This window comes from Erithacus rubecula, assembly GCF_903797595.1.
Source record: "Erithacus rubecula genome assembly, chromosome: 1".
Taxonomy (NCBI): domain Eukaryota; kingdom Metazoa; phylum Chordata; class Aves; order Passeriformes; family Muscicapidae; genus Erithacus; species Erithacus rubecula.
In genome coordinates this window covers 48,823,244-48,836,934 of record NC_136658.1, presented here as the reverse complement: position 1 = coordinate 48,836,934, position 13,691 = coordinate 48,823,244, and the positions used below count along the sequence as shown (strand labels likewise).

The window sequence follows — 13,691 nt, the reverse complement described above, 5'->3', positions numbered from 1 at the left end:
CTGTGCTGCTTGCAGCTCTGCCCAGAGCCTACAGAGGATCAGGGGCTGTATCAACTACAGATACTAAAGTGATACCACCAAGAACAGTGGTCCTTTTTATGTTTGCCATATAACCTCAAAGAAAAAAAACAGTGAAGATAATTTTCTCAGGATAAAGGAAGAGCTAAGAAGCATTTTCTTAAAAAAAACCACCATCTACTTTTCCAGCATGTTCTTCTTAATTAAGAGAAACCAGTTACACTGTAATATTTATTACTAAATGATACCTCAAACAAGATTGACATATTTCTAGAATTAAAGAGTTTTTCAGAATTTTATATTAAAACTCAAATATTATTTATCTTTAAAATGTTTATTACAGAAAAAATAGGGAAACACTGCATTGATTAAGGTCTGCCAATCCACAATTCACAGAAAAATAAGAATTTTTAAAAATTTTCTCCATCAGTAGCCTTCATATCACAGAAAATAAGATCATTGGAATGTTAACTGTTCCAGTATTTCAAATTTGTTACAATTGCAGCTAAGAAAAATTAATTAACATGTAATAGACAATAACACAGTAAAAAGAGGACAAAATGTAAGGAAATGCTTCTGGAAATCTCAGTCAGAGCACCTGCTACTTCTTGACATCTTTCCCCAGCCTTGTTCCCCTTGAAAAGGGGCATTTAAAGTTATAGAGTAACTTTAAATGGTAAGCTTAATCAGCCATCAACAAAAGCTAATAGTGCAGCAGCAGAGAAATGGACGGAACCATACAGGTGCTGTATCCAGCTTTTGTCAATCAATTCATAGTCTTCAAAAAATATATAACTTCTCCCTTTGATTAAAAATAAAACCCAACTCTTTGAAGTGACAAAAAAATTATATGTATTCCACTGTAAAAACAAACTAATCCAGAGAAATAACTGCAGAACTAAAACAAATTTAACTCCAAGTCCCAAAAGCTGCAACCACAGTTAATTATTCTTAATAAGGCAAATTTTTCTTCAGTACACTAATTTATAACATTATAAATATTCTTCACTCCATACAGTTTTATAAAATCAAAACCTAGTGAGAATAGAGTATTGCACCGAAAGCTGAAACTAAGAGTTCAACTTATAAAGTGCTGAAACCGTTCCAAAGTTGTGCCATACTGTGGTCCTGTACTCATCATGGTTCTTGTATCTTGAATACATTAAGAGTCCAGTGTGGCCATTTGGTTGCAGACTTTGAAGAAAAGACTGTATGAGGTAGAAAAACTCCTTCAGGTTCTGTGGCACACTATGGACCACTGAGCTGGGCAAATGGGTCTGTCACAGGAAAGGGCTCCAAAGCTTTGTCCGAGTTTTTCCAGTTGTGGAAATTTTCTCTGTACCATTCAACTAATATGGAAAGAATGCTGATGAGTCAAGCTGACCAGAGATAACAGGGAAATCCAAATATTCCACAGACATAAGACTAACAACATGCTAATTGATCTTTATGGAAGATTTTAACCCATAATATTACAAAAATCTAGTTTAAACTTCATTAAGTTCTTTATGCAACTAAAAAGTGATTATCTTTTTTCTTTTATGTCATGTAAATTCACTATTTAGAAAGCAGCCTTTATGTAAAAGCAACTTTATGTAAAATTCAAGTGTTACATTCAATCTCTTCAGCTCCTCTTTAACTAACCTATATACCCATCTCCCCATCTCCCCCCTCCAATCACTCCTAAATCAGTGTAAAAGTCATCAATCTTACTTGTTTTCGTTATTCCTTCTTTCCAAGGCACTTTAGGTCTCCATCCTAGGTTGTGCATTTTTTCTGAACTCATTGGATATCTGAGGTCATTTGTAGGCCTGATTAAGTATAAAAAGCACACGGAAAACAATTTGATTATACTACTTCATTAATTAGAGATGCAGTACCTCACACTGTTTTCCAAGGAACATTACATATGCTTCAATTTTGAAAATTCCCATCAACATGAACAGGTTACATTGCCTTCAAAAAATAGGTGGCAGCTGAGTGCAGCGACAACATCATCATTCAGTTTGTACAGCCAACTACTTGAAATTGACTGGAATAAATATTAATTAGTATTCTACTGGCTCAAAAATGAACACAAAACTCAAATCAGTGCCAACGCATTTGTGCAAATCGGTGCATTTGAAAAGCAGAGCCAGTGTTTTCTAATATTAGCATTTACGTCTTTCATCCTGAAAACCCACAAATTTACATGTACTTCAGATTTAAAGCACACAGGCTTCCAAAGGGGCATCACTGCAGTGGCTCATTAGCCAGATAAACTTAGTAATACTGAATAAGTAGAATCCCAACCTGCAAGATTCAACACAGAAAGATACATCTGATATTTAAGCATGGTAGAAATTTTCACTTCCACAGTCTGGCAGATAAATAGCCTAGTCTAACATTCTTGCACTAGTGGCACTGGCATATTGAATAGTCAAGGTACATGTGCAGGCACAAACTGACACTTATCACGGTTACTATAACATGCTAATCTCAAGCAGAAGCAGAACTTTTTCCATAGGAAGTAACCCTCATGATCTTTACATCACTCATTACAGAATTATATAGTCATTAATTAGGTATATTAACAATCTTTTATAAGACCCCCAACACTCCCTGAAACACATATTCCTCTGTAGTTAGTTTTCCATTTATGTTTAAGCATTAGCACACAGGGCCAAATACACACGATGAAACATCTCAAACTGAATTACACTGAGAACTCCTAAACAATCACATCATGTGAGCCAAAGGCATTTTGTTCACTGAGATAGGATTCTGAAGAACATTTCCTTTTAAAAACAAAAGTTAGCACATTTTTAAAGACACTTCAGTTGCCATGATAACAATCTAAATGAGAACAGAAAGTGAGAATTCTAAAGGCTGTATATACTTAACTGCTATCAGTAGACACATCACTTCTAATCACTCTGGAGAGAGTGATATCTAAAGCAAGCAGAGACTCCTTTTTGCTGCAGAAAAGAAATGGATATAGAAGAGCAGAGCCAAATCAAGCCTGAAATTAAGGATGGAAACACACAGCAAAAGCATATCTATAAAAGCTACCCATTTTTACCACTGCCCTAACTTTGGTACCTTAGAGCTTTATATCTACTTTTGAGATAGCAGCTTGAGCTTAAGATGAAAATCTAAAGCTAACTATACTCCACACTGGCACATATTCCTGCCTGTGGATACTGAGTCTTACTACAAAGTACATCTAAGTCTGAATTAAACACATTAACACCAAAATATGAAAGCTAAGTGAGAGACAATGGGATTCATCTTTCTTAGTGATGCTGAACACAAAGTACACTGAATAAACTGTCCAAACAGCCATGAAGGAAAGGTTTAGTTTTTAGCTGCTCTGTAAAACCTCTCCTCCTCCTAGAGTAATGAGTAGTATGAAGAAAGCTTGAAGTGAGAGTAGCATTACATGTTCCCCTTCAGGACATTCATTCTGACAAATAGATCTAAATAATAAAGGAAAATCCTGTTTTCTATACAGAACCCTGATCATAGATGTCAAATCCACTTGCAAAAAAAAAAAAAAATTATCGAAACAGAACAGCTCTTCTCCCTTAGAAGTGTTCCCTCCTTTAAAGCAGAAACACTTCCACAAAAAACTATTTGGTTAACAGTCTCAGAAAACCTTCAGGACAAAACTATCCTGCATGTCCTCCACATTCCTCACCTGTCTTTGACATAATCCATCCAATGCTCCATTTCAGACTCTGAGCTGGTCTTCTTTATCTGTCAAGAAAAACAGGTATCACTTCCATGTATTTTGGGCTGTCTAATCACGTATTTGAAAAACAGGGGGTTTTAAACAAGATTTAAGTTTGTAAATAAAAAAACACCACCAAATAAAAAATATAAATCACAAACAAAAATGGTCCAGTTTTGAATTTTCAAACCACCAAAATTACCATGTTATCTAGAACAACTCCAACCTGTCTCCTTCATCCTGAGCACTGCCAGAGCATCCATAATCAAACTGTTAGATTTTAATAGTGCCACATTCTCAGACCAAAACTAAAGCAGTCAGCATGGAAAAAAATGATAATTAATCATGATGCCAGTCAGGATATGTCCCACTCAGGACAACTGATGCAACCCCATGCAGGATAGCCCACACTGCAAACTCAAGACAGCCCAGTTGCCACAGAAAAGGTAGCACATCATTCTGCTGCAAGGATCTTCCAAAACCCACCACAAGTCTAAGCTCTTCCAGAGACACAGAAGGTCTGTTGAATTATTAATATATGCAATGAAAAACCAGTACAGAAAAGCATGAGAACTGTTTACTCACTAAATGTATTAGCTCCTTAGCAAGCTGGGCAATGGACATCTCAAAGTTAGTTCCAATGTTATAAATTTCACCTGGTTTTCCCTCCTTCAGGACAGTAAGGAATGCTTCTACCACATCAGTTGCATAAAGGAAATTCCTTCTCTGAAGTCCAGAACCATGAATACAGCTTAAGACAATAAAAAGACAAAAATTTTGTTAGTCCTCAAATGGGTGTATTCAATTAACTGGATTGTATTTTAAGCAGTTTTGCTGTTAAGTGGTTGCCTGAAGGTACCCTAAGTATCTGACAATCCTCTACTTGAAGGAAATGCTATTATTAAAATAAATGATTCAGCACTTAGTTATGCAATTATCATTTTACAATCTAGCACATATTTATAACTGCAATTACAGTTTTATAGGACAAATACTACCAAAAAAATAGGAGCTACATACCATTTTCTGTTTTGTTGCAACAAAGATATAAACTTTGGAATAACCTAAGGAATTGAACAACAACAACAAAAAAAATTACTCCACTATTTTAGAAGCTGTTATTCTACAAAGCATGAGGAACTTCAACAGTTATGTAGAATTAAACATTTTAATAAGATCCTTTAAGTACTTCTACGGTTTATTAAGTCTAATGAAAGAATGTATCAAGCCTAGAAACTGCAAGGATTTTGGTTTGTAAGAGTATATGCCTCTATTGTATCATAAAAGTCATCTTTCTGGTTGCTACAAATGTAAGATTTTTACAAAAATAAAAGGTTCTCATTACTTTTGCACACAGCAGTGCCTTAGTCTGACTGAAAATAATTCTTGCCAACAGTTCCAAACAAGGTTTAAACATCCAGCAAATTGCAGTAAATCTAGAACCAAGGAGTTGTAAAAATAGTTAAATTTGGAAGAGAAACAACAGAGAATTTTAAAATAATGGGATAAACACAGATCAAGTGACAGTGTGCTTGCTGCACAAAGATTTACATTACGTTCATCTACAAGCTTAAAACCATTTTCAATGCCCCAGATACTTCTGAACAGTTGCTCCCACTATAAAAGTCCTTAAAGTGAAGCCATTACAAAACTACTCAAATTACTTAAATTTAACTTCTTACTCTAAACACAGCAGAATACTAGATAAAACTAAAGGTTCATGTGGTCTAGTGCTGTGTTTTCATCAGTAACTAAAATTTGTTATGTGAAGAAGACTGTATTTAAGTCATAAGCAAGCAAATATATCCCCTGAATATACCCCCAACAATCATGCAACCTGTAGCAAGACACAGATCAATGAAAAATGTACTCTAAAAGTCATGACTTATCCATCTGCAATAATGCAGGTACAAATAAATGTATTTGAGGAACAAAAAACCCACAAAAGGTGAAAAGCTATTTAAATTAAAAAACACCTCCACAGAACTGTAAAATATAGCCACATTTCCCACCAGTTCCAAACGCCAAAGAGTATGTGTGATTATCACTTCCATTTCACCAGTGTATTTCCATTCACTAACCAAGCAGATTCTGACTTAAAAAGGCAACTCCTTCTCACAAATAACTGTTTTAAATAGTTACCCTGCAAGGTCTATGTGAACACATGAAAGACAAGTCACTTTACACTACTTCTCACCTTATATATGAATGCTATAGCTCCATCTTACTTATTTTCTGTGCAGGTTGGAACATCCCTTTCTAGACCAGATGTTGTATTCTCAGTTTACTTTTTTAAATATTTCCCTTAGTTATTAAACACTCGAAATTACAGAACATGATATGAGTTAATGTAATTTGTAGGGGAACTGTCACAATATCCTTTGAAAAATAGAAAAATTACAAAACAAAGTTGCTGTCATAAAATTTGTTTAAACTACAATTCTCTCATTGAAGTTTTATCAACAATCAAAAAATACATGTTCAGGATAAGACATGTTAGTGTAAGCTCAAAATATATAATTACACATTAATTGCAAGAGTGCTTTTTTCAAAAGTCATCCCACACACACGAGAAAAAAGTAGCATTACTGCAGCCCTGAATTCTAGTACACTGAAGTTCAGAGAAAAGCAGAGTTTAACTTACTTTTTCTGGATACTGATGTGGTCCATAAACATTACTGCTCCGTGTGATGACAACTGGAAACTGAATAGAATTAAACATGCATGTGATTACATAAGAAAGCATATACCAGCAAAAATCAGTAGGCTTCCTGTTGATCAATAAACAAACCAACACATGCACAGTGCTTACTCAAAGCCTTTACAAACGTTACTGAATTAAGCTCTCTGTATTTCTTTTCAACAGGCAAGAGCCTCCAGCCTTCTCAGCCTCTTAGGAGCACCACAAGTGACAAATGTTTGAAATCTCTCTTGCTCTGGAACCACCACAGGACGTTGCATATATGTATCTGGTTGACTGAAGACTGACCCACTCCTCCTTATTCCAGTATGTTTCACAGATCACCAACATCCTATTCTTGCTCACTTTACAGCAAAAACATCATATATCAAGAACAGAAGTCTAAAGTATCCAGAATATTCAATGTGTTTTCTTAAACAAATCTGACTAGCAGGGGTTTTTGGTTTTTTTTTCTTTAACTATAAGCTTAGCCTTAATACAATTTGAATTATGCATGTTCTACTTCTGTGTAATACTTTTGTACTTCCTGCAAGCTTAACACCACTTTTTTAAATTCCTAATGTTCTCTTTGACCATTTTATCAAAGCACATTTTTAGTTGATTTAAAAAACAAAAATTAAAAACATTTGACCTGTCCCCACTGTCTTGCAGTGTATCTTCACAACTTACTGGTAGAGATTCTCTAACACATTCAAATGACAAGACTAACAATAAGGAAAGAGGTGGCACTGTGTGGACTAGTACTGATTTTTCTTTTATACTCTTACATACATAATACAGACACTTAATTACAGGCTTCAGTTTTTGAAACTTCCATGAACTTACTTGGTACCTTTCCCAATATGACTGAACAAAACACTCTGCAGCTGCTTTAGAGGAGGCATAGGGATTTGTTGGACGTTTTGGTGAGGACTCATCAAATTCCTAAAAGGAAAAGAAAAATTTGCATTACTCAATTCCTTTTGCCCAGAAAGCCTTAAAAGTTACAAAAAGAAATAAAAATCCCTAAATATCCAAGCCCACTAGTCTGACAAAAGTCCCCTTACAACAGAAGACCAGAAAGAAAGACATTGAACATAGTAATATTTTTATACCTGTAACAGAGTTACCTTACAGCAGCAGGTCCTCAGATTTTTATCTGATCTAATCACTGTTGCTACAGGGAGGCTTAATACTTCTCTGGTTCATATTGCCTCAGAGAGCAATTGGGCCACCACTAGCAAATTCACCTTTCAGTCCTAAATAGAAGGGGTAGTTTCTTAAATTTTTCTGTAACTTTTTTTCTGTAAAAAATGTAGAATTGCAACCCAAAAGCTTCCAAAGCAAGGCTTCAACAATTCTGACCAGTTCCAGAACAGGTATCTCCCAGGCTACCCAGACACTTTAATCTACTTCTCACATGAAGGGAGAAAAAAAAAAACCAAAAGAAGGAGGGATACTACACCAGGTGTGATTCGTAACAATCACCTTAACATGATTAAAACACTCACTGTTCTTTCCGACCTTTGCCTCTAAAAATAAAAGGCATTCCTCCCCTTAAAACAATTTCTACAAGAACTTCTAGTGTGATTCACAAAGAGAAGAAAAAATAGATTAAAGTCCTCTTTTCAAGGCCCAGAGACAAAAAAAAAATCAGTTGAAGGTATCAGCAAAGCCACGGTTCTACACACAAGAAAACATCATCCTTGAGTATCGTAAAAGCCTACAGATGGAAGTTGTGTGGAAGGAACTGATAAAGACACTGTGATAATAAGAAAGTGTACAGAACAATTCTGAAGTACATTAATATTTCCAGGGACTATGGCAAAAGGCTCCTTGATTTTATTTATGCCTTTAAAAATATGAACATGCATAATTTGCCTTTTTAGTGAGCTAAATTACATCTCCTGAATTAAGGTCAGATATAAATTCTCAAAAATCAAAGATCTGCATACAACAAGAAACATCTAAATATTTATTACAGTAATACAGGAATTGTTTCCTGTTTGAATTGTCACTACCTGTTAGTATTTTAGTTAGAATAGAAAGCAGTTCCCTGCCTGTCAAACTGTGCATATTACTGAAGTCTCATAAATGCTCCAGGACAAAACCAGTATAACACACTGCTTTGATACCATCTCTGAGGAGTAGTGACACCATTAACGACCCAAATCTCACTGCTTTAGACAATAAACATTCTATATAAAACAAGCTATGAAAAAAAAAAAAAAAAAAAACCAGGACAATTTTGATATTCAGCTTTCTAAAAGCAGCCAGTGTTTACTTGAAGTCAAACATTTACAGAGGCCAAGGAAAGTTAAACTCAACTATTTTTCACTATTAAAAGCAGGTAAACTAGAAAAATCCGCATGCATTTTCAAACTCACCTCATCAGTGCTACCTCCATATACTTCATCTGTACTAACATAGACAAACTTCTCCACATTGGCTTCATGTGCAGCAGCAACCAGTACATTGGTGCCATAAACATTCACATAGGTGAATTCCAGGGCATGCCAAAATGAAAGATCTAGATTTAAAAAATCAGAAAATTCTGATTAAATTTAGGCAAGATAGGGCTATAGATTCCACTTGGAGGGTGCAATATAGACCTGTCAGATAGCAAGGTCCTTATTAAAAGGAGGCACCTTCTACAATTACTTGAAGATAAAAATCCTTGTTCTCAACAAGAGATTCATGAGCAAAAGCTTGTCAGCTATGGACCTTTTAATCTAAAATAGCATTATCTAACTTTATTTAAGTGGCAGTATAATTACTTCCCATCTCACTAGGAAAGGCTAAGTACAGTAAAAAAAGTGTCATTCAAAGACAGTTGCAAGATGCTTACATACACTAATTGCAAGATGCAATATGGATCCACAACTATTAACTCATCAGCAGCTGCTTTGATTCTTACAACTGTTCCCTTGACCTCCTGACTTTGTGCCTATCAAATCTGACAATTTCGAGAAGTATTCTCCTGGAGAATTCTTCAAGGATTTCTTCTCATGATAGCTGGAGTGTGGTAAGGATTGCTCTAAATACTCTGATTCTGAAAAGCAGCCATTTGAAATAGGCACTTTATAATGCATTCTCTCTTTTTAGCATGGAGACAAGATCCCAATGAAACTTATACCTAATCCTTCAGATTTCACACTGTTTTCTCATGATATTAGAGCCAATTAAGTAAAAACCTCAGACTATGTAGGAAACCACTCTCCACTGTCTTTATGACTCCCTCAGTACACTGCCAGCTACATGTGAGTTGACAGAATTTCAAAATGCAATGCAGATAAAAAGGTATGTTACATTTACACACAATGAAAACAAGACAACAGTTAGATTAAGCACTTTTTAAATCAAGGCTCTGAGTTAAAAAGGCCACCAGACACACAGTCATATATTTGTACAGACAGACTGGATCCTTGGTTTATATGATGGGAAAAGACAAAAAGCATACTGGCATATATTTCAAGCAGGTATAGCCATGAAAAATCATACCAAATCATGCAGCAATGCTCACCTACATGTGTTTGGGCTGCAAAATGAAGGACTATATCTATTTTCTCAGTTTCAAAGAGCTGCTTTATAAAATCAGGTTCACAAATATCTCCCTAAACAGGAAAAAAAAAAAAAGAGCAAATTATTTTTGATAGAAAATAGTCAGCTTTCCTTTATACCAAGTGTCACATAAAAAACCATTACAAAGGGAATAAAGGATGCAAACAGCACTATCAACCAAGCTCTTGGCAATTTATCAGTGCCATGCCTAAAATAAGACCACACATAAAATTTCATCCATTTTTTAAAAAATCCTCAATGAAACTTATTTCAGAATTTATATAACTATTAACATTAGAAACAATGATGTGTCCAAAAATACACACAACAAAAGTACAGCATAGAGCTCCAACACTGAGGCTGAAATGCCAAGTTCCCAGAGCAAGTAGGAGCTTCTAGTCTAGTGAGCAGGGACATCTAGTGGCATTGCAAAAGAAGTGGATTCCCACTAAGGGGGATTAGATTATGTCTTGCAAGGGTTTTGCTGCTTGCTGTTTATTCTGGTGATTTGTTTTTTAATTGACATATTTTTTGAAAAGAGACCTTATTTTGAACTAAATGGATTTTTTAAACTGAAATTCAAGCTTAGTACATCTATACTGAACAGCAGCAATTGCAATTAAAATGTATCTTTCATACAGCCCCAGAGTCAAATTTTCTAAACTTGCTGTTCTACTTTCCACACCAGACTTCCATTCTATACATCCTTCTTGCTGCCTCCTAAAGTCACTACCAATGTTACAGTTCTAATGGTAAGAGCTGCACATCAGAGGTTATCTTTTCCAGCACATTTTTTCCTGTCAGCATAAACTGCTTGGTTGCATACCAACTGGATGTTCAGCTGTGATCAACTGTCCCTAAAAACCAAAACTAGTAACAAACAAATAACACAAACCACAAAAAAAAAAAAAAAAAAAATCCCACAGCAAAAAGTTTGGATTATTTATACTGATTTAAGTTTTCACATCCCTTTCCTCTCATGCAACTTTTAGCCCAAAAGCTCCAATATAATCCCTTACTGAAATAAAGGGGTGGTTCACAAAAACATAAACATCCACAGGGATCACCAACAGGTCAGGGCAAGTTCAGCTTTCAGCCTCACCTGAATCTAAGAAATAAGGCCAATTTACATCTACTACCTCGAGAAAGGTGCTGCAAATGGAATTACATGCACTTCTCAGATGTCCTGCAGTCTTGGGCAGACTCCAAGACAGAGAAGAGCATCAGCACTGCCTTTTGTAGACAGGAGGAACCTCAGCATACAAGTCCAGCAAGTCCAAATATTGATCTGACCAATAAATCAAAATCCATCTGCTATCTGAAGTAGTACACCAAAATTCCACAAAAAGCCATGTTTTGTGGAAGAAGTGGCTCTATCACCTGGATAAACTTGTAGTTTTCCTTCCCAGAGACAGTTTCAAGATTCTTCAAGCTTGCACAGTAGTCGAGCTAAAGAGAAATACCACACAACATCAGTAAGTGGGTTTCATGGAAGCAAAAAGTCTAACTGAAACTCAACCTAACCACTACAAAGTCTGAGAATAAAGTAAAAACTTATCTCAAAAAAAACTAAACAAACCTACTTCGCAAGAAGATGTGAAGCTTTAAAAGTACAAATCTCCAAAAGATACCCTAACTGCAAAAATTCTTAAACAGATGTTTAGAGCTTGAAAAGCTTTGTTCTTTTTCTGAACACCAGCTGATTTTTTTTTGCACAGGAAAAAATTGAAAATAAAAAAAAAAAATTAGTAACTAACAATACACCATTTAAATTTCAATATATTATAGATTGCATTATAAATCACCTGAAAGAGTTGTCAATATCAAGAAAGAAAACAAGCTGTTACCTTATCCAGATTTATAATCAGATAGTTTGGATAGTTCTTCACAAGAGAGACGACTACATGTGAAGCACTGCAGGATAGAAGAAAAGCACATTTTACAATTATATATTTGGCTTTAAGGTAATAGAGAGATGACACATTTCAAATAAATTCAGCATTTTTTGAAGTCTTTGGGGGAAGAACGGGATATATTCAAGTAGGGAATATATTCAAGAACATAAATTCAAAGATATTTTAACATGTCAACATTATTCTAATATACATTCTATACATTATCCTAATATTTTCTATATATAATGCACATGGTTAAGAAACTAAAAATCAGAATAAAAGTTCATCCTGTAATGAAAGAAATCAGCACTGCCCACATTAAAAAAAAGAAAAATTGAATATAGGATATCTTCAATTGCCTGTGTAAAATACTTTTGCACTCTGAAGCTTACACATCAGGTATCAGGGAGAGCCAGTCAACACTCCTAATCCACAACAACGATTCCTATCACTCAAGTCTACGACACTGCTGCTAGGTATAAGAAGTGACAACCAGGTGGCACCGCCCCTTTGACACGGTCTGGTGTACATAAGTTCATTCTGAGAGTTCAGGTTAGTTCAGGGGTTATTCACACAGAAATTTAACCTTCTCGCGCCTTCTGACTCCAAGCACACTGAGGTGCTCAAGCCTAAGATGGATCAAACTGAGCACAGCACTGGGGGTTGATACGGGAAAGAGCAGCTGGCTCGAAGCCCTGCCACCTTCAGCACAAAGAATCCATTAGGTGGGAAAAGACCTGAGATCACCGAGTCCAACTTAGGACCAAACACACCCTTGTTAACTAGACCGTGACACTAAGCGCCGTGCCTAGTCGTCTCCTGAACTCATGGAGGGACAGTGACTCCTGACCTCCCTGGGCAGCCCAGTCCAGTATCTAATCATCCTTTCTATGAAAAAAATCTTCAGAATGTCCAACCTAAACTTCCGCCAGCGCACCTCAGGACTGTATCCCCTCATTTGCTGCCTGGAGATGAGGCTGAACCCCACCTGACTACCTCCCACTTTCAGGGAGGTGAAGAGAGCGATAAGGCTGTTTCACCTAAAGGCCAACTCCGGCTCCTTCAGCGGCTCCTCGAAAGGCTGGTGCTCCAGCCCTCACCGGCCCCGTGCCCTCCTCTGCCTGAGGCCGAGCACCGACTGCCAGCGCCGCGGGTCCCTCCTTCACCCTCTCGCCGGCCGCAGGCGCAGATCGCCGGGGCAGCCTCCCAGCTCGCTCCCCAGCACCTACCGCCTGAGAACCCTCGACAAGGGAGAGTCACCGGCAGCCGCTGAGGCAGCGCGGCCGGTGCCAGCGGCGCCAAGGAACCGGCCCGGGACGGGCACAAGGGAGGCGGCACCGCGGGACCCCCGCCCGCCACGTCTCACATCGCCCCCGAACAGCAGCCGGCGGCCCGCTCCGGCCCCGCGGGGCTCACTCACATGAAGCCGGCGCCGCCCGTCACCAGGACCCGCTTCTCGAACACCGGCGGCGCCGCGGGGTCCGCCCGCCCCGACATCGTTCGCGCTTTACGGCACCGGCCCCTCACTCCCTCTCCCCCGCGGCTGCGTCTGCGCGGCACGGGCCCGTGAGTTTCACGGGCAGAGACGCAGCGCCTGCAAGACCCCCATTGAAAGATCGTTTTCCTCGCTCCCCGCGCGGCCGAAAGAGCGGAGCTGTCACCGTCTCAGAGGCCACCGACAGCGAGGCAGGCGTGGCGTGTGAAAAGGGCCAATGCTTCACCTCCGCATTCAGCGGCAACTGGAGGTCGTCTCTTTTACGACGCTGGTTGTCTCAACTTACGGCCGGACCCGGCAACGGGACACGTTGCCGCAGGGGCGGGGCCT

At 37.8% G+C, this 13,691-nt stretch overlaps 1 protein-coding gene across 1 annotated transcript; it reads right to left on the bottom strand.

Annotated features, from left to right (window-relative positions):
• Positions 1–333: 333 nt before the first annotated feature.
• TGDS (TDP-glucose 4,6-dehydratase) lies at positions 334–13,658 on the bottom strand. The gene is made up of 12 exons (XM_079315202.1): positions 13,287–13,658; positions 11,819–11,885; positions 11,352–11,420; positions 9,934–10,024; positions 8,798–8,940; positions 7,257–7,355; positions 6,375–6,434; positions 4,751–4,794; positions 4,316–4,481; positions 3,698–3,756; positions 1,732–1,829; positions 334–1,367 (listed from the first exon to the last, which is right to left on the bottom strand). Exons 1-12 carry the CDS (start codon positions 13,361–13,363, stop codon positions 1,267–1,269), a joined length of 1,074 nt encoding a protein of 357 aa, XP_079171328.1. The 5' UTR covers positions 13,364–13,658; the 3' UTR covers positions 334–1,266.
• Positions 13,659–13,691: the final 33 nt, after the last annotated feature.